The sequence below is a fragment of the Podarcis bocagei genome (genome assembly GCF_964188305.1).
Source record: "Podarcis bocagei genome assembly, chromosome: 15".
Lineage (NCBI taxonomy): Eukaryota > Metazoa > Chordata > Lepidosauria > Squamata > Lacertidae > Podarcis > Podarcis bocagei.
Window position 1 is genome coordinate 8,318,392 of NC_138141.1, and position 25,432 is coordinate 8,343,823.

At 46.8% G+C, this 25,432-nt stretch overlaps 1 protein-coding gene across 3 annotated transcripts; it reads right to left on the reverse strand.

Annotated features, from left to right (window-relative positions):
* Positions 1-3,021: 3,021 nt before the first annotated feature.
* DUSP26 (dual specificity phosphatase 26) lies at positions 3,022-17,558 on the reverse strand. Of its 3 annotated transcripts, none has more exons than XM_081172251.1 (4): positions 17,105-17,490; positions 7,788-8,059; positions 6,376-6,590; positions 3,022-3,646 (listed from the first exon to the last, which is right to left on the reverse strand). In XM_081172251.1, the coding sequence occupies exons 2-4, from the start codon at positions 7,964-7,966 to the stop codon at positions 3,447-3,449; spliced, it is 594 nt and encodes a 197-aa protein (XP_081028377.1). In that variant the 5' UTR covers positions 7,967-8,059; positions 17,105-17,490; the 3' UTR covers positions 3,022-3,446. The 3 variants fall into 3 exon arrangements, with proteins under 3 accessions (XP_081028377.1, XP_081028376.1, XP_081028378.1); XM_081172250.1 differs by having other exon boundaries at positions 7,788-8,064; positions 17,105-17,477; XM_081172252.1 differs by lacking the exon at positions 3,022-3,646 and adding an exon at positions 5,771-6,030 and having other exon boundaries at positions 7,788-8,064; positions 17,105-17,558.
* Between the last annotated feature and the right edge of the window lie 7,874 nt (positions 17,559-25,432).

Genomic DNA, 25,432 nt, shown 5'->3' on the forward strand with positions numbered 1-25,432 from the left:
TCAAGCCACCACTACATATCCATTAAAAATGCAACACCCCTGTCCCCCTTTTCATCTCATCATCTTAAACCCTATGCAAGTCCATTCAGAAATAAGTTCCATTGCATTCAATGGGGCATAGTTAGGGTTGCCATGTGTGCTCTTTTTCCAGGACACATCCTCTTTTTCAGGGGTAAAATTTCCATCTGGGTGGATTTTTAAAATTTTCCAAAATATCTCTGGCTATACTTTCTGGATGAGACATAGACATAACTGGTGGTTGAAGATTTGATTTTCTCTTCTCTTCTCCTGCCCCCCTCAAAAATATTTCACAGCTTCTATAGCTTACACAATAGTAGAGGTATTTAAAATGAGAGTCGTCATAGTGTCCTCTTTTTTGCTTTTTAAAATATGGCAACCCTAGATTCCCAGGTAAGCGGGTATTCATCACTAACTATCCCCCTTCTTGCATCTGTGGGGGGCATAAACAGGAAGCAATGAGACTGAATCTGCAATCAACAAACATTGAACTGAAGTTGCCCAAGCCCTTTGCTGAACAGGGCTTACTTGTGAGCTGTAGGGGCCAATGCCCATTGAGACTGGTGCAGTGGAGAGTGTGGGAATCATGCCTCCAAAATACTATGCAAAGGCTTAATGCTGTAGCATTAACATCAAAGTAGTCAGTCCCCCCCCCCCCCGGTTGGTTCATTTATCAGCTGTATAGAGAGTGAGTTTTAACTGTGAGAACAGCAGGTGTTGTTTTATGCTGCTGTGTGCCTCACAATCAGTCTGTAAATATTAGTCTCAGATACAAATTCATGTAAAAATGTTTCAGTGTACCAAGTAGAAGTAATGCGTCATTTTTAAACTTTAAAGAAAGTATTTTGCATAGTCTTTTATCGGAAGGAAAAAGAGGACCATTTAAAAGGGTCAAATGACCCTGGGCAACTTCCACACATATAATTCTGCACAGAAAGCAGGCAGGCCAAAGGTTGGTGGGACCAGAGCCAGTGAGAGGCAGAGCCAACTCATTCTAGTTTTGTCCCCATCCTTCTCCCTGCTGAGTTCTAAAAGGGCAACACTGAGACTAAGGAGGAGGAACTTGGCAGCTGCGATCGCCACCTGGGTGGGAAGGCAAGCAGGCAGCCAGGAACTGGATGACGACAGACTGAGGTTGGCATCTATAAGGAGAACATGGCTATGGAGGAAAGGGATTGCTGAATAATACAGCTGTGCAGAACCTCCGATTTAATTTTCCTTATATACTGATGAAAAGGGCTACGGCATCATTTCTCACACCTGGTGCTAAAAGTGCCTTTGAACTTCTTTTGTGCCATTTCCACATCCCAAATGAACAATGGGGGGAGAACAGGCGGAAGAAAGCCATCTTTAAACCAGATATTACATGCTAGCCAACGACATCAATTTATTTTCATTGCCAGCGTAGGAAATGCCAAAGCTGCTGGAACTCTTGCAGGAGTATCCAGGTTGGAGCTGTTTTCTCTGATCTGCTATGGGTAACTTTGCAAAGCTGGAAGTGTGCTCTATGCTATATCTGGTGAACTTTGCATTTAAGCTGGGCATAGGCAAATTCGGCCCTCCAGATGTTTTGGGACTACAACTCCCATCATCCCCAGCTAACAGGACCAGTGGTCAGGGATGATGGGAGTTGTAGTCCCAAAACATCTGGAGGGATGAGTTTGCCTATGCCTGATTTAAGCCCTCGCCTGGTAGCCACAGGCAATGAGTGACTGAAGGCAGGTGAGGGCATGGACTTACAGGTAGGCGAGGGAGCAAGTTGATGGAGCAGGGATGAAGCATTCCATTCATAGCAGCATAGGAAGTTGTCTTATACAGAGCCAGAGAATTGTCTACATTGACTGGCAGCAGCTCTCCAGGTTTCAGACAGGGAGACTCCCCCAGCCCTACCTGCAGATGCTGGGATTTGAATCTGGGACCTTCTGGATGCAAAATATATCCGTACCACTGATCTATGGTCTTTCCCCCATGGTTCCTAGAATGAACCTGAGCTCCTTCAACTTTCAGCAGCTGGTACAAACAAAAAATCCATTCTAGGAGGTGGGGAATCCACTCCACCAGCAATTCTGCTCTAGGAACCATTGAACTTTTTATCTTTATGCCTGGTATCACTCAAACGGCACTTCCTTTCATTGCTGGTCCTGGCAGGTCTCTGGAGCTGAAGCTGCCTTGCTCCCTCTTCAAGACTTGCCACTTTTGGGTGACATGTTTGGTTGGTCCTAAAAAAGGTATGACCCAACAGTGGATTTCAGAAAAGACTTGATTCTCCATATTCTGTATATTTGACCAGCTAGCTAGAGTGGAAGAAAAGAGGCTCACGAATGCCCCTTGGCCTACTTGAAAGTAAGTAAAAGTAAGTAAAAGCCCACACCATGCCTGTGAGAATTTCACTAACATTTTCTCTCCCCTTTGACAATTTCTGAATGCAGTTTCTTTTCTCATTAAGTGATGGAGAATGGTTAAAAATAATAAGAATAGTGCTCTGTGTACTTCATTCCATCCAAGCCAGTGCCGGGCTTTAGACAGCCCCTTCGCATGGTCCTGACCATGCCCAGCAACCTTCCTTGAACCAGGGCAGGGCCCAGCCCTGCTTGTAGTGGCTGCAACAGAATTACTGATCAACTCAGACTACAGAGCTGTGAAAGCAATGCATTTGACAAATCTGTGGTCCAGGGCATTACATTTTGGGTAACTTAAAATGGTGGGCAGCCATTCTGGAAGGGAGCTGATTTTGGCTCCCATTCAAAAGCAGCAGCAGCAGCACCTGTAACTGAAAGCACCTGTGGGCTTGGTAGAGAGGGTGATGAATTGGGGTGCAGCTGGGTTACGCCAGTGGAAGGCCCTTCTAAGTTCCTGGGACCCTTGGGCAGTTGCTGTTCTGGGACTACTCCTCACCCCACCCCAGACAGCAGCAGCATGGCTCTCTAGCAGTAACCAAACCTATTCTTCTTCCCTTGCCCCATAATTGCCTATCACTGTTGGGTGGAAAAATGCTCTGATGCATTTAGTCTCTGCAGGACTTTATTCTCACAGCTAAAATACATTAAGGAACTACCCAAGCACTTTAACAAAGGCTAAAAGCAAATATGGGGACAGGCCACACCACACAGGACTCTGAGGGGATTTAGATAGCTGAAGGCTCCCCTGGTCTGAGGTTGAGACTTGATATCAAGAAGAGCCCCATTTTATGGCTTCCCAAAGGAGGGAGAAATGGAGAGAGGGGTTGGGGAACTCTCTGCCTCTCGGAAACCTGAGCCAGCTCACCTCTGGCTGACACCTGAAGCTAACTTTAGAAATTAGAGGCCTTGTAGGCCTTGGGCTTCTGCAGGGCGGGAACTGTGGAAGTTCAGGGATACCAGAGCCCAAATTATGGCCTGGGAATGCCTCAGGACTGGCTCCAACATTGTTTTCCCCTCTGGCCCTTCCACTCATGGCCTCTGTTTCAACCTGAGGGAGTTGTCCAGGGCAGCCAACTGACGTAGGAACCCCCGGTTGGGGATGATGCCTCGGTGGTCCTTGACGGTCTTTATGGCCTCCACCAAGGTCAAGCGATGGTAAATCATGAGGTAGGCGAGGACCAAAGTGGCTGATCTGCTCACCCCCACGGCACAGTGAACAAGGATCCTTCCTGCAGGAAGAAAGGGGAGATATAGATGTGCTAGATGTAGATATACAAAGTAAGTGTTGACAGTATTGCCATCAGGGTTGGACTTGGGGCCAGAGGTCCAGGGCCCTACTCAACAGAAGGAGCAGGAGGCTCCCTGTCTTCCAAACACAGTAGGGATGACTAAACACATTCAGAATAAACTGAAGTAATGCAGATTGCAATCTGAAGAGCTCCCAACCACATTAAAACCATTATCTGAGAGTAGCTAAAGTGCACCATTGAATATCAAATGGCAGCTGAGGCATTTATGGCCCGTAAGGTTAGAGGTGCACCTCAGCAAAGATCTCTTCCAGAATGCCACCAATTTAAATAACCCCAGAGAGATTCCCTCCCCCAGCACAACCTTATATTTCCATCCTCATTTGGTTCGGGACACAGGAGTGAGGGACCTCAAGAATGGGAGCCACATGTAGCCTTCCAGGCATTACTATCTGGCCCTCATGTCCTATTTTTCACTCCCCTTGAGTGTTTTCACTTGGTCGGAATGTATCCTTGAACTCTGATCATGCCTCTTGCATCCCTGGATGGAGAATAAAGAGAGGTGTGTGTGTGTGTGTGTTTGTAGAAAGTAGGCTATCACACAAAGGTAAAATTTGCATGGTTGCTCCACCTACTTTTGCAGCTGGCCCCACCCACCATTGGCAGATGGCCCCAGGAAATTTCTCAGAAGGGATTGTGGCTGTTTGCCTGAAAAAGGTCCCCAGTTTCCACAGGACAATGACCACACTGTGTGGATCAAGTGGAAAATTGCTTGTGCCCATGCATTCTAGACACAGGATGAGCAGAAGTGTGGACAAGTCCTCAATTTTACTGGTGCATGAAGATGCATCTTTTCCTTGCTGGACACTGCCCTGGAATCCATAAGGGTAATGGGCAGTTTAGACACATCAAAAACAAATATCTGATGTGCCAGCGGTATAGCAGAACTGCAGCCAGGCAAGATACTTGACATCTTCCTTGTGTGTCGCAGCCTCTCTCTGCCCCCAGGTCAGGCTTGACCCGGGGTGGAGCTGTGGCTGGTGGCACTGAGCAGTTGCACGAGGAAAATGTCTCTGCAGCTTCCTTGCACACTGGAGCCAAGCTCCAATGAGGGAGCCTGTTCTGGGGGCGCCTGGTCGCACTCCCTAAAAAAAATGTCTCCCCTACGCTATTTATAAAGGTAAAGGTAAAGGGAACCCTGACCATTAGGTCTAGTCATGGCCGACTCTGGGGTTGCGGCGCTCATCTCGCTTTCTTGGCCGAGGGAGCCGGCGTACAGCTTCCGGGTCATGTGGCCAGCATGACTAAGCCGCTTCTGGCAAACCAGAGCAGCGCACGGAAACGCCGTTCCTTACCGCTGGAGTGGTACCTATTTATCTACTTGCACTTTGACGTGCTTTCGAACTGCTAGGTTGGCAGGAGCAGGGACTGAGCAACGGCAGCTCACCCTGTCGCAGGGATTCAAACCGCTGACCTTCTGATTGTCAAGCCCTAGGCTCTGTGGTTTAACCCACAGCACCACCCGCGTCCCTTTACGCTATGCATAGATACTCAGAGATAAATCCTGCAATGTTCAGCAGGGTTTATTTTCAGGTAAGTGTGCACTGGCTCACAGACTTTTTACTTTTGTGTTCAGCTTTTCCTCCAAGATGCTCAAGGCAGTACACAAAGTCCTCCCTTTCTACTTGTTCCTCACAGCAAGCCTGCAAAGTAGAGCAAACTGAAAGGTAGTGATTGGCCCAAGATCACCCAGCGATCTTGGCTTCTCCCCCAAGATTCTTGGGAACTGAGTTTTTAGGGGACCCCGATTCCATGCACAGAGCTGCCATTTCAAGCACCTGCAACAAACTACAGTTCTCAGGATTCTTGGGTGGGGGCAGGGGAAAGCCACACACTTTAATTATATGCTATGGATATGGTCTGGGTGTAACAGTTAATCTCTCACTATGGGAAAGAATCTTTTTTTTTGGTGTGTATAATTTTTATTAAATTTTCTGTTTTACAATTTAAAATATTCATTTAAACAACCTAAAAATGTCATTGACTTCCCTTCTTCTCTTTCCATGGTTCATTTTTTCATATCATAATAAATCCCTGCATATTTTACATAAACTAAACCATTCAGTATTCCATTATTACACCCATCAAAACTTGTTTACACTGTTGAATTTATCTTAATGCTGCTAGCATTTTCAGCTGTACACAGTTATTTTCCATATATTTAATAAACATCTTCCAATCTTCTTTAAATGTATGTTCTTCTTGTTCTCTTATTCTATATGTTAGGTCCGCAAGCTGCACATAGTTCATCAGTTTAAGTTGCCAATCTTCTTTAGATAGGACCTCACTCGCTTTCCATTTTGGGGCTAATGAAACACGGGCCGCAGTAGTGGCATACATAAATAACCTTTTTTGACACATGGGAATTTCCATCTGAATTATCCCCAACAAAAAGGACTCTGATTTGTTTTGGGAAAAGTACTTTTAAACATTTTTTTTTGATTCATTATGAATTATTTCCCAATACTCTTCTACCCTTTTACAGGTCCACCACATATGTGGAAGAATCTCAGCACACCAATCCCATGACAATGTGCTCACAGGCACTCCTACTTCCATCCAGAGCGTTGTCCCCACAATGTGAAACTCTCACCAATGGTAGGGAGAGCTGTTCAGTTCTGCCATCAAGCTACCTCCCGATATGGACTCACCTCCAGTCCTGCTCAGCGCCTTGTGGATGAAGTCAGCGGCAGGATCAAAGTAGGGGCTCATGTCGAAAGTGGGCGAGTCGTGGGCCTCAATGCCCAGGTAGCAGATGCCAGTGCCTTCATAGTAATCGGCCCCTCCCCGCCACTTGCTGTGCGAGGCATTGAGGATGTGGGTGATGTTCAGGCGTGCCAGCTCCCGGCGGTTGGCAGCTATATCTCTACATGGGGGGAAGAAGATGGAGCAGGGAAGGTTGTTAAGCAACCCTCTCAGTGCAGCTGGCTGCTGTGCACATAAAGGAGCAAGGTTGCTCATGCAGGCTTTTAAACAGAAAACTCAAATGGATGCAGAAAAGGGGGTGGAACGAACTTCAGGATGCGAAACATGAGAAACAGAGAGAAATGGAGATTTGTCCCTCTGTAGGTGCCAGGATGCTGTCAGCAGCTCCTGGCTGGTTGCCCAGGAAAGTATGAAAACAAGGAAAAGTTTCTTACTGTCCTTTTTTATTTCAATATAACAGAGAGAGGCTATAGAAGACATCTGAAGGCAGCCCTGTTTAGGGCTTTTAATGTTTGAAATTCTATTCTGCTTTTAATGTTCTGCTGAAACCCGCCCAGAGTGGCTGGGGAAACCCAGCCAGATGGGCAGGGTGGAAAAAATAAATAAATAAATATTATTATTATAGAACCCAGCCTCCTGGATAATGACGTTGTCCCAAGTGAATCTCCAACCCCTCGTCTCTCCCACTTCCTCATTCATCACTTCTACGGGTGCTGCTACGTTGCTTTCTGTCTTGGAGCTCTTTGCTCTCCAACTTTTAAGGCTTCCCAGGTTCTGGCAGATGGGGGGTCTGGAAGGCTTTCGTGCCAGCCAACTGCCATTCCGGTCCTGCCTCCTCCTCTACCATTATTTCCCAACTTTCCGCCTCATCTGCCTCTGAGCTGTGACCTCCCTCAAACCCCTGTTGTAAATCTATACAGTCATACCTCTTGTTACGTTTGCTTCATGTTACGTTTTTACAGGTTGCATCCTGCGGCAACCCGGAAGTACCAGAAAGGGTTACTTCCAGGTTTCGCCACTTGCGCATGCGCAGACGTGCCGCATGACGTAACACGCATGCGCAAAAGCAGTGAATCGCAACCCGCATGTGCGTAGATGCGCCACTGTGGGTTGCATTCCTTTCATGTTGCGAACGTGCCTCTGGAACGGATCCTGTTCACAACCAAGGTACCACTGTACTGTCTTCTTCCTCCTCCCTAGAGGGCTCAGGATGGGGAGGTGGTCTCCACCATTCCTCCTCTGCCCAGTCCCTGATAGTAGGCAATGTCACGCATGCCCTCCAGTTCCTTAGCAGCTGTAGATCACAGGACTTCCTCCCCACCACCGTCCCCACAGTGACATCTGGGCTGGTACGTACTGATCTCCCAGGTAGAGTCCTGGCCACACTTCGTCGGCATGGTTGCAGGCTGTCTTCCCTGTGTAGAGCAGCCTCTCCAACTCGAAGACGCTGAGGATGGGGTGGCTGACGGTGTCATCGTGAATCCGCCGGCTGGGAGCCCTGGATCCGTTCCGGGAGAACCGGGACAAGAAGGCCATTGGTGCCGCCAAGCCCCCCCTTGCATCCCGGGCCTCTTGAGGGGGCTGGGGCGGGGCAGTGTTTCTGCTGCGACCACCACCCACGGTCGGTTTCTAAACTGGAAGAGAGTACAGGTGGTATTAGCAGGACCACATCCAGCCTGGGGATCGTCTGCACTCGGTGTCTCTCCTTCCGGATCCTGTTAAAGATGGAAGTGGCTAAAGCAAGGAGTCCTTGATGGGGCTAGAGCACTGACAGCAGTGGGTAAACCAGGGCTGGATTAAGACTGGAAAGATTATGGTGTTTTCCCCATATGCAATTCAAAATATAAGCAATGCTAAACCATAAAATCAAAACATACTTATTGCAACATGATGGGATCTTGTTTTCTTGCATCCTTTTGATCCACATTAGTAGGCTGCCCTCTACTGTAGGTGGGGATAAATCAGGGCTTTCCAAACACGTGGCCCTCAATGCTTTATTTGGTGGCCCCCATCAATATTTGACACCCACCACTGCAGCCTTCGTGCTGCCTTCCCAAAGCTGGGTAAGGGAGGCAGTGGGCTTTGGGGAGGAAACATGAGGGCTCAGACAGGGTCCTAGAGTCCTCCTCCCTTCTCCCCAAAGCATAGCTAGTGGTTTCTCAGCTTTGGGAATGAGGTGGGAGGGCTCTAGGACATTCCAGGATCAAATCAATATCTAAAGGAGTGCCTCCACCCCCATCGTTCTACCAGGACACTGAGGTCCAGCGCTGAGGGCCTTCCGGTGGTTCCCTCGCTGTGAGAAGCCAAGTTACAGGGAACCAGGCAGAGGGCCTCCTTGGTAGTGGCGCCCGCCCTGTGGAACGCCCTCCCACCAGATGTCAAAGAGAACAACAACTACCAGACTTTTAGAAGACATCTGCCCAGAGTGGCTGGGGAAGCCCAGCCAGATGCGCGGGGTATAAATAATAAATAAATAAATTATTATTATTATTATTATTATTAATCAGAAACTGGGATGGCTTCTTGGAGGGTCTGAAAGACTGGTAAAGAGGTATTGGGAAATTTTGGAACAGGAGGGAGATAAATTGAAACTGCAAAGTCATGAGAAAATGAAACATAAAGTACAAAATTGGTTTCAATATCATCAAATAATGGAGTTTTTCAAACAGGATAGGAAAATTGGCTTTCAGGTGGAAAAATCAAAATTGGAGACTGAACTGTTAGAGCCCAATACTAAGAATCTATCAAGAATGTATAACTTGCTGCTGAAGTGGAACACACAGGACGAAACAGTTAAATCGGCTATGATTAAGTGGGCACAGGACATTGGTCATAACATTATGTCTGCTGACTAGGAATGGTTGTGGAACACCGGTATTAAATTCACGGCATGTAATGCCTTAAAGGAAAACATTATGAAAATGGTTTACAGGTGGTATATGACCCCGGTCAAGCTGGCAAAAATTTATCACTTGCCTGATAATAAGTGTTGGAAATGCAAAGAGACTGAAGGTACCTTCTATCACCTTTGGTGGACATGCCCGAAGATTAAGGCCTTCTGGGAAATGATTTATAATGAAATGAAAAAGGTACTTAAATGTACTTTCCCTAAAAAACCAGAGGCCTTTCTCTTGGGCATTGTCGGCCAATTGGTGTCAAAGAGGGATAGAACTTTCTTTATGTATGCTACAACAGCAGCAAGAATACTCATCGCAAAGTATTGGAAGACACAAGATCTACCTACTCTGGAAGAATGGCAGATGAAAATGATGGACTATATGACACTGGCCGAGATGACAGGCAGAATCCGTGATCAAGGAAAAGAGACGGCGGAAGAAGAATGGAGAAAATTTAAGAGATACCTTAAGGACTATTATAAACTTGACGAATGTTAGAATGTTGAGGTTTGCAGGAAAAAAAGGGATACAGTGGCATAAGAACAGAGTATAGAAAAGACCAAGATGACAGAGGTTGGAAAGGAATGTTTAGAAGTTGCTAAAAAAAAATTATGGACATTGGAATGCAGAAAGGGGGGGTATGGGGGAGTCCCGGAAAAGAGGTTTATGAAAAAATGTTATGAAATTATACGTGTATGTATGTCTTTTTAGGTGTTTGTTTGTCTTTAAAAATTTTATAAAACCAATAAAAATTTTATAAAAAAAAAATGAAAGACTGGTAAAGAGGTGGGACAAGCAAAAGTTTGGCTGAGCCTTCAGCCTCGGGGCACTGGAGGGACTGCAAAAAGTGCCCTATCAGAAGCTCTCAGTGATCAAGCGTAAGGAATTACCGTATTTTTTGCTCCATAAGATGCACCTGACCATAAGGCGCACCTAGGTTTTAGAGGGGGAGTGCAAGGGAAAAAAATATTATTTAAAGGGAGCGCTGAGCAGAGCCTGTATGCATCCCAGGTTCTGCTCAGTGCTCCCTTTCATCAGCAGCGTGGAGTGTGTGTGTGGCGCTTGCAGGCTTTCCCCCAAGAGCCACACACACACTCCGCACAACTCTTTAAAGGGAGTGTGACTATCCCTGGCTTTGCGGGAGGTGGGGGAAGGGACAGAGCCGCCCGCTCTGTCCCTTCCTGCACCTCCCGCAAAAGCCACGGATAGACCTCCCATGCCCTGCGGAGGCTTCATGCAAAGCTAGAACAGCTAGAGGGAGCGCTGCACAGCACTCCCTCTAGCTGTTCTGGCTTCTGGGATAGCTGCGAAGCTTGCATTCGCTCCATAAGACGCACACGCATTTCCCCTTACTTTTTAGGAGGGAAAACGTGCGTCTTACAGAGCAAAAAATACGGTAGGTGCCTTATGGTACTTGGAGCCCAAGTTGTTGAGAATGAACACAAAAACCTTGTGCCTGGGCTGGTAGCAAACTGGCAACCAGTACAGGTCTCCCAGCAAAGAGACATAGGATGTTGCCAGTGACTCCTGTGAGCAGTCCAGCCACAGCATTCTTGTCTGGCTTCCAGAGTGGCGTAGGCTTCATAAGCATTCCCTGACATATTTTACAAGGCCTTTTGCAAAAGTAAAGAAAGAAAGGCGGAATAAAACGGGGACGGGAATAGGAAAATAGGTCTGTGGTAAACAGGACACTTGGATAACATGTTGTTTCGAATGATCTCGAAAGGACAAATTGGGCTTGGCAGCTGTGTTGCCCTTGAAACACTACTAGTTTGGGGGCTCAATAGCCTGAGCTCCAGGAACCCGGTGAGTTTGGCATTGCTCCTGCCTGGCTTTTTCTGTTTCAGGCCCCATCACTGCCAGGCATTGAAAGCAGCAACACAGCTGCTTAAAACTGTCATGGTTTCCCCCAAAGAATCCTGGGAGTTGTAGTTTGGTAAGGGACTTTGGTTGGGAATTGTTAGGAAACCCTTGTTCCTCTCACAGAACCACAATTGTCTGAGTGGTTTAACAATCAATCCTACATCTCCAAAAACTCTGGGTACTGTAGCTCTGTGAAGGGAACAGTAGTCTCCTAGCACCCTTAACAAACTACAATTCCCAGGATTCTTTGGGGGAAGCTGTTTAAAGTGGTATGATCCTGCTTCTGTAGTGCAGATGGGGCCTGACGCTACATTGGATTGCCCGTGTACTTGAACAATTTGAAACCTGCTTTCTTGTTCAAATAGACAAGCGAAGAAACCCAACTGCCACTTTAATAATGGGCATTCAATCATTTTACATGACTTTTAATGAATTCACATGTGCAGAGGAGAAATAAACGCTGGTTGGCGTTTTCCTCTGCTTTTGAGCTGGCATCTCCTGACCAGTTGGGATCGGGATGAGCTCAGCTGCTGCCTTCCTTCAAAATGATGTTTGGCCAGCACAGCTCTGCCAGCTCAGAGGCTGCCAAGGCAGGAATAGTAATGAGGGAGGCTGGCAGGTGCCAGGAGCTTTGTACAGAGACAGCCAGGAGCTGGAGGAGAAGAAAAACAAAAAATCAAGATATCTCCACCCTGGCACTGACCCCATTACAAGACAAGGAAAAAGACAAATTATTCACCCAGCTCCACACGCACTTGGGTCCTCTTGTGGTATTTAGGGAAGCTCTGATTCTCCACTAGGAGGGCAGAAAGTTTTTAAGGAACCCAAGGAGGAAAAGGCAACCCATTTCTGCTCTCTTTGGGGAGGAACTGTCATGCAGTGGAAAGAATACGACTTTTGCATACAGAATGTCCTTGTTTTAATTTCCAGCATCTCCAGCTGAAAGGATCACTTAGGTGGATGGGAAGCTCCCCTCCATGCCTGGGACCCCAGGGAGCTGCTGCCAGTCAGAGTAGGCAGCAGTGGCCTAGATGGACAAAGAGTTTGATCTGGTCCCCAAGACACCTTCCTATATAACCTGAAGCTCACTTTCCTGGCTCTCAAAACTGCCGAGTTGAATTGCTCTGCTTCTGCATTGTGACACCGGGGGTATAATCTGGGCCAGAACGCACCAGGGCCACAATTGGCAATCTTTCCCCAATGTCTTAAGGTGCTTTCCAGCTGTGGATAATTTAGCAACACCCAATTGTTGCTGTGTTGCTTTCAGCTAGAAGTGGAACAGCGACTCGTAACATGTCCTGCCAAGTGGGCAGCCTCCCTTTCTTCAGCCCCAAAGGTTTGTGGGTGAGGGGGATTTTCATTAGGACTACTGTGCATTGAAACAGGGCTAAATACACCCTAATCGTTATCTTTCCCAATGCAATTTAAGGCCCAGCGGCTTGGAGGGATTAGATATAAAAGCAATGCTGTTTGGAAAATGGAGGGTTAAAATGCCAGCGTTGCTCTTAGGAAATGGCTAGAGTAATCTATGCAGGCCATAGCTGGTCACAATAGCAACACAATAGTCCATGGACACCTGCAGAAATTGTGCAGCTACTCCCTGGAGCTAAAAAAGGGCAGCTTTTCTGAGCTCTGGAAAACAAACAAACAGAAGCTGAACAGGCAAAACATGAGAAACATGTAAAACCTTGCCCATGATTTCATGCACATGTCCTGTAAAAAGTGAGTTCACCATGTGTGACTATTCAGTGGCAAATGCCCAGTGAAGACGCAGCTTTAGCATGTATGAAGTTGTCCTAAAGAGCTGGTGCTCCCTGGAGAAGGTGCAGAATTTTGTTCTCTCATCACCGAGTAACCTCAGGCAGACATCACAAAAGCTGGACATTAGGGGTCTCCGGCACCTCTTATTTCAGGAACTGTGCCCAGGGATCACTTCATCGTATGCCTATCCAAATGCTGCTGTTGTATCAATCTATCTGACTCTCTCTTGCTGAACTTTGGAATATGTTCAGCCTGCCACTTCACAGCTCTTTTCTGTCAGAATCAGGTTGGGGGAATGTGCGGCACAATCCACTTTTTTGCAGTGGAGATAGGAGGTACCAAACCCATTCTGGGAGGCTGGGAGCATTGCAGCTGCAGCTATTAGGAAGTCCTTTCAGAATATTAAAAATGGCCTCTGCTGGGTCAGATTATTTTTCAACCAAGCCCAGTGCTGTGTACTCCATGGGTAGGCAAACTAAGGCCTGGGGGCCGGATCCAGCCCAATCACCTTCTAAATCCACCCTGCGGACTGTCTGGGAATCAGCATGTTTTTACATGAGTAGAATGTGTCCTTTTATTTAAAATGCATCTCTGGGTTATTTGTGGGGCATAGGAATTCGTTCATATTATTTTTCCAAAATACAGTCTGGCCCCCCAGAAGGTCTCAGGAACAGAGGACCGGCCCCCTGCCGAAAAAGTTTGCTAACACCTGGTATTCTGACAGGCAGCAGTTCTTCAGAATCCCAGGCAGAGGGTCTTTTGCACCCTCTGTTGTCTGATCCTGTGGAGCGATGCTAGGGACTGAACCTGAGGCCCATGGCTAGCCCCCTCGTTTAGGCCATTTGAGACACATCTTAGGCAGAGGGCTTTGAGGAGCAGTGCAGTGGTGCCTCCTCTAGGAGGAGCTAGTGTGGTGTAGTGGTTAAGAGCGGTGGACTTGTAATCTGGTGAACCGGGTTCGCTTCCCCGCTCCTCCACATGCAGCTGCTGGGTGACCTTGGGCTAGTCACACTTCTCTGAAATCTCTCAGCCTCACTCACCTCACATAGGGTTTTTTGTGGGGGAGGAAGGGAAAGGAAAACATTAGCTGCTTTGAGACTCTTTAGGGTAGTGATAAAGCAGGATATCAAATCCAAACTCTTCTCTAGGCTGCCCACTGCCCATCCACATCTCCTCTGTTGCTCCTCATGCCTTACTCTGAGAAAGAGTCACTCCTCAGAGCAAGGCATTGTGGGGGGAAGTGGCCTTGAAGAGACTACCCATGGCTTTGCTGCCATGACAAATGCCCTTTGAACTTCAGAAAGAATTGACACCTTGCCCCAGAAAAATAGCCACTTGCCCCGATACAAGGTCTCAGTTTGAGACTGACCCTGTAGACATGCCGGTGTTGGGTGAGGCCAGAGGCCAAAGTGGGCAGGGCAGCAGGTGTAAAATTGACCTTTGTACAGGAGGCTGATTTCCACACAATTCCTCTCTATCCCTCAAAGCAAGAGTCATTCCAGAGTTCAAGGACAAATTCCAGCCTGGCAAAAACTCTCAGGTTCTGAAGTTGGGATAGCAAAAAAGGCTTAGTTTTGAGGATCAGAGAGAGATGCTTGGAAGGGCTCACTGGGTCCCTGGGCTTAAGATTCCTCACTCCTTGATATAGGGTCCTTCTTCTGAGTGAGTCATTGTTGGGTGACAGCCTGTTGACTCACCTGCCCTTGCTGTAAGGTAAAGGTAAAGGGACCCATGACCATTAGGTCCAGTCGCAGACAACTCTGGGGTTGCGACGCTCATCTCACTTTACAGGCCGAGGGAGCCGGCGTACAGCTTCCGGGTCATGTGGCCAGCATGACTAAGCTGCTTCTGGAGAACCAGAGCAGCACACGGAAACACTGTTTACCTTCCCGCCAGAGCGGTACCTATTTATCTACTTGCACTTTGTGCTTTTGAGCTCCTAGGTTGGCAGGAGCAGGGACCGAGCAACGGGAGCTCACTCCGTCGCGGGGATTCAAACTGCCCACCTTCTGAACAGGTGGCAGCCTGTTGATTCACCTGCCCTTGCTGTAGCAGAGGCAAAAGTCAAAGTACAGAGCATGAGGAGGAAGAGGAAAAAGGAAAGCAGACAGTGGTATTTGCTGGGCCATCTCAGGTCTTCATTCAGAACTGCTGGGAATGTTTGATTTCAAAGCATAGGCTCCATCTCTCTGTCACATCCACTTTGGTGCTGACTTGCTTCAAGAGGACAGATTTCTCTGGAGCCTTTGCTGCTGGGTGTGGTGCCAGGCAAAAATGATGATAATACCAAAAATCTGAACTGGGTAATGCAGAGGATATCGCATCGTGTTCAGAAATGGGTGCACATACACACACACGCTTAACACAATCACCAGAAATGATTGGTTGTTTCTGAATTGCGTAAAATTGTTTAGAATATTGCTCTGTACTTTCTGAACTTGGCCCAAGCTTTGCCTGCGTATCGGTCTGGGAGTGAAACAGGGATGCCCTCACACACGGCGGTGGTTTTTCTATCTTCCCCTTGTTTACCGATTGAAAGCAGAACTGCTTTTATAAGGACTCTGCGGCCTGTGGATTGTGAACAAAATGGGGGATGGAGGAGTCTGCTTGAGCCCCTGATAGCAGACAGTTCAAGGAGGGGGACTTCAGGCCAGTGAGCTGAGTGCCAACACCATCTCTTCCTTACCCTTCATGAGAAGGTCCAGGAGTAGAAAAACAACAACTCTCTCCTTCATTGCTACATCAAAATAAAGTATGACATTCCGGGGTGGCAGCCAGTCTGAAACCTGAGTGCTTTAACCCAGCAGGGAAAGGTTTTACAAGCCTGTGAAGGGAAATAAAGCTTTTCCATCTACTGGGCTATAACACAGAGGTGGGAAAACCATATTCCTCCAGATATGGCTGGACTGCAACTCCCTTCATCCCTGACCGGTGGCCATGCTGTCTGGGGCTGATGGGAAATGGAGTCCAACAACATCTGGGGAGCCACAGGTTCCCCGGCCCTCCTGGAACAGCTCATCTTGGGCCTGTGGCTTTTGCAGCAAGGCAGCTGCGTTTCTAAAGGATTGGTAGCCAATGGTCATTTAGCTTAACGGGAATCAAGCACTGGGTGGGGCACCCTTCCAGGCTGGAGATCAGATGCAACAGATCCACTCCTCTCCATGGACCAGCCCTGTTCAGAATACATGCGTGGGGTGGGGAGGGAGATGTTTTTCTTCCTGCACGATGTTGCACACGATGCACTGCTCTTTTAATGCTCCCACCGGAGCACTAGCAGAGGGGAAAGTAGAGACTGCCTCCTGCTTGTTGTTTTGTCTGCCTTGCTTCCAAGCCTCATAAGACGAGCAAAATAAGAAGCCATGTTCCCATGCTGCGCAACTCTCTCCTTGTAATCAATCTTTTTCACAGGGTTTCATGCATAAGAGCCCTTATTTTATCTGTCCTCTCAGTGGGAGGCCACAATTGTTCCCACTTTACAGAGGCAGAAAAATGAGACTGAGTGTGAAGAAGACGTCTCTGGCTCGAGGTATCCAGTTTAAGCCTAAAAGCCAAGCAGAGTCCTCAAATCTACCCCCCTCAGTCCTTCCAAAATTATCCACATGCCCAATTGCGCTGGTTCTTAGCCTGGCAAATTTTTTTGCCAAAAAGCAGCCTTTCAAGAGCTTTGATATGTTTTGAAAGACATGAGCTCCAAGAACGAGTTCTGTGTGGCAGCAGTGTTTGGGAAGGAGGCACATTTTCTTTGAGACCAGGATCAATCCCCTGAACTATGTGACCCATAGATACCCCACCCTTATATGCACATCAGCATGAATCTGGCTCTCGTTTTCCTTCCACCTTACTGTTGGGATGACAAGTTAGGTAGCAGAGAGTAAATATCACAGGGTCATGCATGCAGCCTTAGACCTCCCACTCCACCAAGCCTCGATCCTGCCAAAGTTCTGCCACAGTTCCCTGCCACCTACAAACATGCAAAGCATCGAATAGCCTGCTTCTTCTTCTAAATGGCAGCTTCTCCGAGAGAGGACAGGCAGAAGCGTCTCCTTGCTGGCACAGCGCAAGGGGGAAAGACCAAGGAAGCCACAGGCTCTGTCCTGCCGTGGAAGTGCCACAAAGAGACAACAAGAGAGCCAGCTGGCCCCAGTTACTTTACCTTTGTCAAGGCTCTGATTTTTCTCAGCTGGGAAAGAAGGCTTCTCCTTCAGATCTAGTCGGCCATCTCCTCTGCTCTCCCTCTCCTTGCTGCTGCCGCTCCTGCTACTGACGCTGTTGCTGCTGAAGAAGGGGAAAGGCTGCTGTCTCAACATCTATTTTAAGCCCTGGCATGTCCAGGGGCAGATTTGTTTCCTATTAGACAGTGAATGGGTGAGAGAGAGTAGAGTAGCAGCTCAGGAGACAGCCAGTCAGAGAGAGCAGGCACGTGCAAACACACGCCACAGATGCACCACACGCTCGCTCGCTCGCTTCAGTCTGCACAGCAACACAGGAGCACACCTGTGCTACCATGCGAAAGCCAGGCGCAGACCCTTCGCTGTGATTAATATGTTAGTTCATGCAAACGAATGCAAGGCCATTGTTGGGAGCAGGGACAGCCAGCCGATAACCCCACAGGGCAAATGCAGCCGGCAAAGCCATTGTTAAGCTAGGTCCGGGCTGCTGTGCCACATTTTTCATCCAATCCAAGCTGGGAGAAAAACATTTCACTAGTAAGAAAAGGGAAATACATTAAAAAAAACACAACCCCCCACATAATAGTTATGAGAGCTAGTCCTCATTTGCATGTTAGAGACAGAACAAAATCCATACCCCAGTTGGGGGCTACTTGGAGGAAACACGGGAGAGTGCAAATGTGCATAAAAACATGAGCTGCTCTGCTTCGGAAAGCACACTCACAGCAATGCTGTTACCCCATGCACGGTTTTCTCAGGAAGAATGAGTCCCATCAGTCAAAAGGCAAAGAGGCTGTGCAGAGTGCTGATTGGCTGGGGGGTTGGTGACATCAACAAGCACCCTCCACCGAGCATTTTTTCCCAGCTGAAGAAGAAAACATGTTTTTAATTTTTTTTAAAAAAAATCATGCACTTCAGACGTGGTGCAAAAGGAAATTTAAACACACAAAGGTAAATAGCCCACCTGAAGTATGGGAGGAGGAACAAAAATGTCTCATTTGAAGGTAGAAAGAAGCTGGACTCATCCTATGGGGCAAAAATATGATAATAATAATCCTGGGTTTTTATGCACAAACCTTATATTCTTCACAGGAGCACAGGAGACCTGCCTTATACTGGGTCACACTGTGACCTGGCATGACCTAGTGTCTGAGGAAGTGGCTCTCCCAAGTTTCTTAGAAGAATCCTTCACATCCTCTGATTGTTTTCACTGGAGATGTCAGTGAGACCTTGGGGACTCCAATTTCAGCAGTGACTTGCGCAACACCAAAAATTGCCCTCCCCCTTATCACCTTCCATTCTACATTACAGTGCCCCCGGGGGCTCTGTGCCCAGTGTGACTGAGCAGGTCACATTCCCCTAAACCTGCCTCTGTGAATGACTGAACCCGGGACTTTTTGCATGCAAAACACAATGCTCTGGCAATGTGCTCTGACTCCAACCTATCCATTTCATTTAAATGTTAATGCATTCCTAGCTCATGCAGTTCCACAGAGACCAGGACACACAAGCTTTGGGCTTGTCCATCTCTCTGTTTGCTCTGCCTCTTTTACCCAGGAAAACCTGTAGCTCACCGCTGAATCGAACCAAACGGCTATCTGGTTTTCTGCGGACTGCTGTGTCAGGGACGGTGCTGAGGAGGGCTGCACTGAGGAAAAATGGTGGGAGCCAACCCCTCCTCCTGATCCTGAATCTTCCCAGGAGCAGGAGGACAGTATAGATTTAGAACAGTGGTTTGCAGAAGGGCATAGTTCAGAGGGCAGAAGCTGGGAAATACTGAATGGGGAACAGCTAGCAGAAGAAACACTGGAAAAGAGAGAGTTAACAGATTCATAGTCTCTGTAAAGTATCCACCCTCCTTCCCCAAAGTATCGGAGAGCTCAGAAAGTGTTGGAACAGAAAACACAGAGGCTCCAAGCTCAGATTACAAGACGTAGGAATGACGTAGATTAATAAGGACGGAAGGGGGAGCGTGACCTTAATTGGGAGCCCTGCCATTCTGGTTAGATGCTCTATTTTGTCCTTCACTGTGTTTATTAAAGAAACTAACTGGTAAGAATTCCCTTTCATTTGATCTGCTCATTTGCAGCCATGGGGGAGGAAGCTGATTCCCAGAAGCCTGACATGCTGTTTGTTCTGATTCAGAAGTAAAGAGCATATTTTCCAAGTGGGCATGGGACAACCAGAAGTGTGGCTGAGTCCCAACTAAGGCTGGATCTACACTGATTTTCTAAATGTTATTAAATACAACATTCTATAATGTTTAATGGCAGTTTCTCTTTGCTGCTCTGCAGCGCCCTCTGGTGCCACATTTTAATAACACATTTTTAACGTTATAAACCATGAGTGTAGATTCGATCCAAGTAGGGATTACCCTCCCAGAAATGTGTTAGTAGTACATCCCACCCCACAATTGATAACCAGCTAAGAACAAGGACTCCACAGCTATAAAACCCTTACTGTTACGTGGAGTTCATACCCTGCAAGTGTTTTGGAACAAGTGGAACAATCTTTTTTTTTTCTTGTGAGACAATGGTGACCATTTTGGATGCCTTGATCTAGAGCAATTTCACACTGCAGCCCCCCCCAAACCCAGTTTGTCGTGGCTGCAATCTCACATGGTGCCCCAAAATGTGTGTTTTGGGGTGCTATGCTTGAAAAAAGTGGTTTTTAAGGGGGAAATCGTGGCACAAAATTGTGCGAGATCACAGTGTCCAAAATGGCCTCTGTTCCCTCATGAGAAAAATCAGGAAGATGGCATCCCCGAAGATTGTGTCCCAGATTTTGCCATCAAGGTACTGGGAGGTATGGGAATTTGAACCTTAGGAAGGTGGGGGAGTCACGAAACAAAGTACGCTTTCGGCCACAATATATTTTTGTCTGATAAATAGAGAGACCTCCAAGGATACAGAAACCTATTTTGTCGACCAGTTCATCAGTTGCATCCTCTAACAGGGATAGAAGGATCTGCCCATCTTGGGTCTCTAAGTTTCTCATTTCTCCCCATCTGAATTTCAGTTCTTCCTATTTCTGCAGTGATCCACAATTCCGTTTTGTTAAATCCTCATGAAAATTATTCAGTATTATAGCGTGCCTTTCTACTGAAAAAACCAGTTTTGTATGCAGTTTGGACCAATGTACACATTTTTCTCAACTTACTTCTCTTGAGATAATGCACTTTTGTATATTATTTTCACAAATATATATGTACATTTAATGCACACTTTTCCCTAATAGATGCATTTTTGTAAACCTTGCTTGGTTGGAGAACTGATATCATGTGGATAAGCTGCCAGCCACTGCCCTGTAGACAATACTGACCAATGACCTGAACTCAGTATAAGGAAGCTTCTTATACTCAAAAAACAAAGTCCATTTCTGGTCTGTGTGAGTTTCACATGTGTTCATAAATATTTTCTGTTTCCAAATTTCTACCTTGATTTGTGTGGTTGTTGTTTTTTAAAAAAGAAAACAACTACCTCCAAACAGATTTGTATTTAAATACAATGCTACCTCAGGTTAAGAACTTAATTCGTTCTGGAGGTTTGTTCTTAACCTGAAACTGTTCTTAACCTGAAGCACCACTTTAGCTAATGGGGCCTCCCGCTACTGCCGGGCCGCCGGAGCACGATTTCTGTTCTCATCCTGAAGCAAAGTTCTTAACCCGGGGTACTATTTCTGGGTTAGCGGAGTCTGTAACCTGAAGTGTATGTAACCTGAAGCGTATGTAACCTGAGGTACCATTGTACACATTGAAATAAGTTCAAAACTATGTATTTCCTCCCAAAATGTGCACGTTTAATGGTCTTTTCTTTTGAAGTACACCTTTCTAAACATATTTTATCCTAAAATATGGTTTTAGAAGCATTTTTGAGCATTTTTTTTGGGAAGGAAAACTGCATTGCAACATTTGGGGAAGTGTGAAATCCAAAGGAAAGGTGTGTTCTGATCGATAGTTCAAAAGCGGAAGCTCAAGTTAGTTCGTATTGGAATTGGCAAAGAACAAATTCATCAAACATATGTCCTCTCTCGTAAAGGGGTGGGGAATCTTTTTCAGCCCAAGTGTTGCAATATTTCATGGCCAACTTTCTGGGACACATATGTCAGTGCAGGGAGGTCAGAGCAATGGATGTTACAGTACTTTTAACTTAGGACACCCCCCTCACATTTCTCCATAAAGGAGGTGCATTATCACAATTCAAAGATACAAATCGTGGGAAGAAATAATCAATCTGGCCAAAGTGATTTTTTTAGAATTACACAACTTTTAGAAGACACCTGAAAGCAGTCCTGTATCGGGAGGTATTTAATACTTGGTGCTTTTATTATGTTTTTAGATATGCTGTAAGCTGCCCAGAGTGGCTATGGGTGGAGGATTAATAATAATAATAATAATAATAATAATAATAATAATAATGAAATGTACTTCTGTTTTATTAAGCATATGAACACACAGAGTGACAACAAATAACCTCCAGTCACCCACAAGCGTTTCCAGAAGGACTTCCATTGAACCAACTGATATAATAATGAGTAATGTTAAAGGGAGATGGGACAGGTTTCTCTCAATATTTTCTGTGCTTTGTATTCTATACCTAAGAAGGTTAATCATTAATATTGTCTACACATAGCAAATTCCTGCACTCTGCTAGGATGGTTAAAAAACAGCTCAAAATTGCAGTTGCTTGCAAAAGCCTAAACCAGCTACTTGAAACTGCTGATGCTAGCTACAGGTCAGAAGGTCGCTTCCTGCCTAGCCAGAAACTGCTGTTAACCGAAAAACCACTAGCAAGATGTTTCCTGCTTTACTTCTGCTTAGTAATGCCCAGCCAGAAACTGCTGTTAACCGAAAAACCACTAGCAAGATGTTTCCTGCTTTACTTCTGCTTTTAAGAAGAGATACGAAGGGAAAGCTTAGCTAGCAAAAGAAGACACGTGTACAAGGAGGTGGGAGGGAGTGCTTGGCTTAGCAGAAAGACAGGAATGTCTAGCAAGCAATAAAAATGTGTTTAGCAAGCAAGTCTGCGGGTATAAGAAAGTCTGCTGAAATGTCTTGCTTTACAGCCAGTACATTTTTAGGAACTATCGAGTTGGCTGTCTCTGAGTACAGACCTTGACTCTGTGCTCAGACTTTCAATAAACTCTTTTTCTCCAAAGAAGATTTTGCTTTCCTGGTACTTTTGTTCCCTCCGAGGTCCAGGGGATGGCGTGGCTAATGGATCCCTAGGTAAATAAGGCTTCATCTCTCTGGGGGCTCGTCCGGGATTTGCCCCCTCTCCAAATACGGACCGGAGGGCCAGGCTCAACCAAGGTGAACAGCTCCGATCGGCGTTCGCATTTCCGGTGCACACCCTGCCAGTTTGTAGGGGGAAATTGCCACACCGTCCTGGAGTGGAGACATCTGGTTGAGGGAGAATAAGAGGACAGAACGGCGCCGAGGGGACAGGTCCGCAGCGGAAAAGGTAAGCCCGAAGGAAAGGGCTAGGGGCCCGAGGGAAAGGGCTAGGGGCCCGAGGGAAAGGGCCAGAGGCCTGATCAGCCTCACCTGGTAGTTGGCAGTACAGTGCCCGGCAGTAAGAATGCCACCAGGAAAGGAATTGGTAAAGGTTTGGGAAAGGGAATGGGGAAGAGGGAATTAAGTGTTTTGTTGACATGTGTGTCAGATACTCCAGTGGATGAATTGTTGAATGAGGGCCAAGGCTTAGTGTCCCCTTGGCCGAGCGATTGTAGGGTTGTGCATTTTCTGACAAACTGTAGCATGTGGAGTGTGAGAGAATTTTGAAAACCCAGTTAGGAGCGGTAGTATCTGAAAAAAAATAGGGTCTGGAGCAAGCCAATGTATTCCTCTGGAATGCTTTTTAAATAACTGGAAAACAGCCACGAAGAGTGATGATTCAAATTGAAAAACAGAGACTCAAAACTTTATGTGAGGTGGACTTGCCAACCCAGGGAACTGCGTGGCTTTGATTTGCAATTAATCAACCCCCTGTGGCAAATCAACCCCCTGTGGCAAAATATATTAAATGTCCACCCAGACCAGATCCCCTATATCTCTACATGGAAGACCAATGTAAAAAAAAGAATCTACCATGGCTAAAGTCTTGCTGTGACAGCAACACACAGAACAGGATTTGTACAGTGAAGCCTTTGGTGTTAGAAGACCCAGAAGATGAGGAGAGGGGAGTGATTAAGCCACCACCTTACACTCCACCAACAGCCCCTCCAACCCCCCCCCCAGGCCAAGATCAAGGAGCACAGGGAGGTGCTGGTGTAGGGGGAGGAGGACCTGCGAAGGAGGATAGTGAGACGGAAGAAGAGGAAGAATTTAGGAAGACACTAGATGATATGAATCAAGGAAAGAAAATGTGGACAGAAAAACAGAAAAAGAGACTAAAGGAGTTTGCAAAGCCATTTGAGGGAGAAGTTGGATGTAAGCCCCTTGTTAGTTGAGGCAGCAGAATGCTGCACCCCTGAAAAGAGGAAGAGATGGCAACGTAAGTGGGGACAGGTGGCGAAGAGAGTTATGTCTCACAGACAGTATGAGAAAACCAGGAAGGATCAGGCAGCTGGAGAAATGCCCCTTCAGAGGGTTTATGATCCACCAGCCCCTGTCCCAGCTGGACAAACGAAGCCACCACAGACAGCATATACCCTTTTCAAGTGCAGATGTTTGTAATTGAAGAAATCAGAACCCCTCTTTTGAGGAGAATCCAGCAAAGATTGTAAAATTGTTTGAAGGGATTTTTTTTAAAAAACCTATAATCCCACTTATGATGATGAACAATATCCCCTGGACTCACTACTAACTACAGAAGCATTGCTTGGCCCCTGCATGAGTCAACTAGGGGAATAGAGAAGGATCCTTTTATATGGGGCAGGGAATAGCAGCAGGCTATTCAGGATCTCAAAGTGACATTACAACAAGCCCCAGTGCTTGGCATCCAAACCCCGAGAAGCCTTTTACCCTGTTCACAGATGAAGACCAGGGGGGTAGCCAAGGGAGCCTCATGCCAGAAACTGAGAAATTGGCAGCAACCCGTCGAATACTTGTCAGAGAAGCTAACCCCAACAGAACAGAGGTTGCCCCCCCCCGTATGAGAGTGATTGTGGCAGTGGCCACCCTACTCACAAAGGCAGATAAATTCACGTTTGGACAGGACACTAGCTGTGTGACTCCAAGAGGAAGTGCCAGATGCTGTTATTACATTCACGCCTGAAGTTTCAGGTTACCACAGCCCTTAACCTAGCTACCTTATTACAGGTAGGAGAAGGTGAACAAGGGAGCTGCCCACTCAGTCTTACCTGTGCCTGTAACAAAACCCACAAACCAAGTGGTTAATATAATTGGAGCCACAGGTAAATCACAAAAGGCCCCGTTTTTGCAGTCTGTTACCTGCTGCCTAGACAAATTTTTGTATATACCAGAGTGTCCCATTCCTTATTGGGCCAAGACTTGTTAACAAAATTACAAGCCCAGATTTCCTTCCAACCAATGGGGAAAGTAATGATGACAACTGGACCAGCAGGAGAGTTTTCTTTAGAAATACCCCTGAGAGACCATTGATGCTTGATGATGGTAAAAGAAGAGGAGGGAATCCTCCCTGTTAGCCTGCTTCATGATGTTGACCCTAGACTATGGGCGGAAGATAAAAACCAATACCCCATCCCACGACAGGCAGCTGAAGGAGTGTGGGTGCACTTGAAGCGATTGCTTCAACATGGAATCTTGAAACAATGCCAATCACAGTGAAACACCCCACTGTTGCCAGTGAAGAAGGAAGATGGTGGGTACTGCATATAGGCCCCAAAGTTCTGGAAAATAGGAAAGGAAGAACAGGACTTTGAAAAACCACTGACCCAAGAAACAGGGTCTGATTGGGTGTTCATGTTGCCCTTGGCTTTGCTTAGAGTTTGTAGCCTCCCATTGAAACGTATTCACTTGTCATCCTTTTGAAGTGATGTTTGGGAGACCGGTTCCTTATGTGTGCATGCTTTCACCTATCCCTGCTCAAGATGTGGAATTGAACAATTATGTACAGTCTCTCTCTCGAGATTTTCTCTCTCAACCCAGGCCCGAACTCCTTGCGTGACCAGTTTGAGCCAGGTGACGAGGTGTGGATAAGACTGGTCCCAGGCACCACTGCAACCGTGCTGGAAGGGCCCATCTGCTCTCCACACCCACAGCTGGCACCACCCCTTGGGTCCACCACATTCAAGTGGAAAAAGCTGCTTCAGATTGGACTGTGTCTCAGCATCCTGAAGATCCCCTCCAGTGACGACCGCCTTGCTGATATCTCTACGCACGGTGAAGA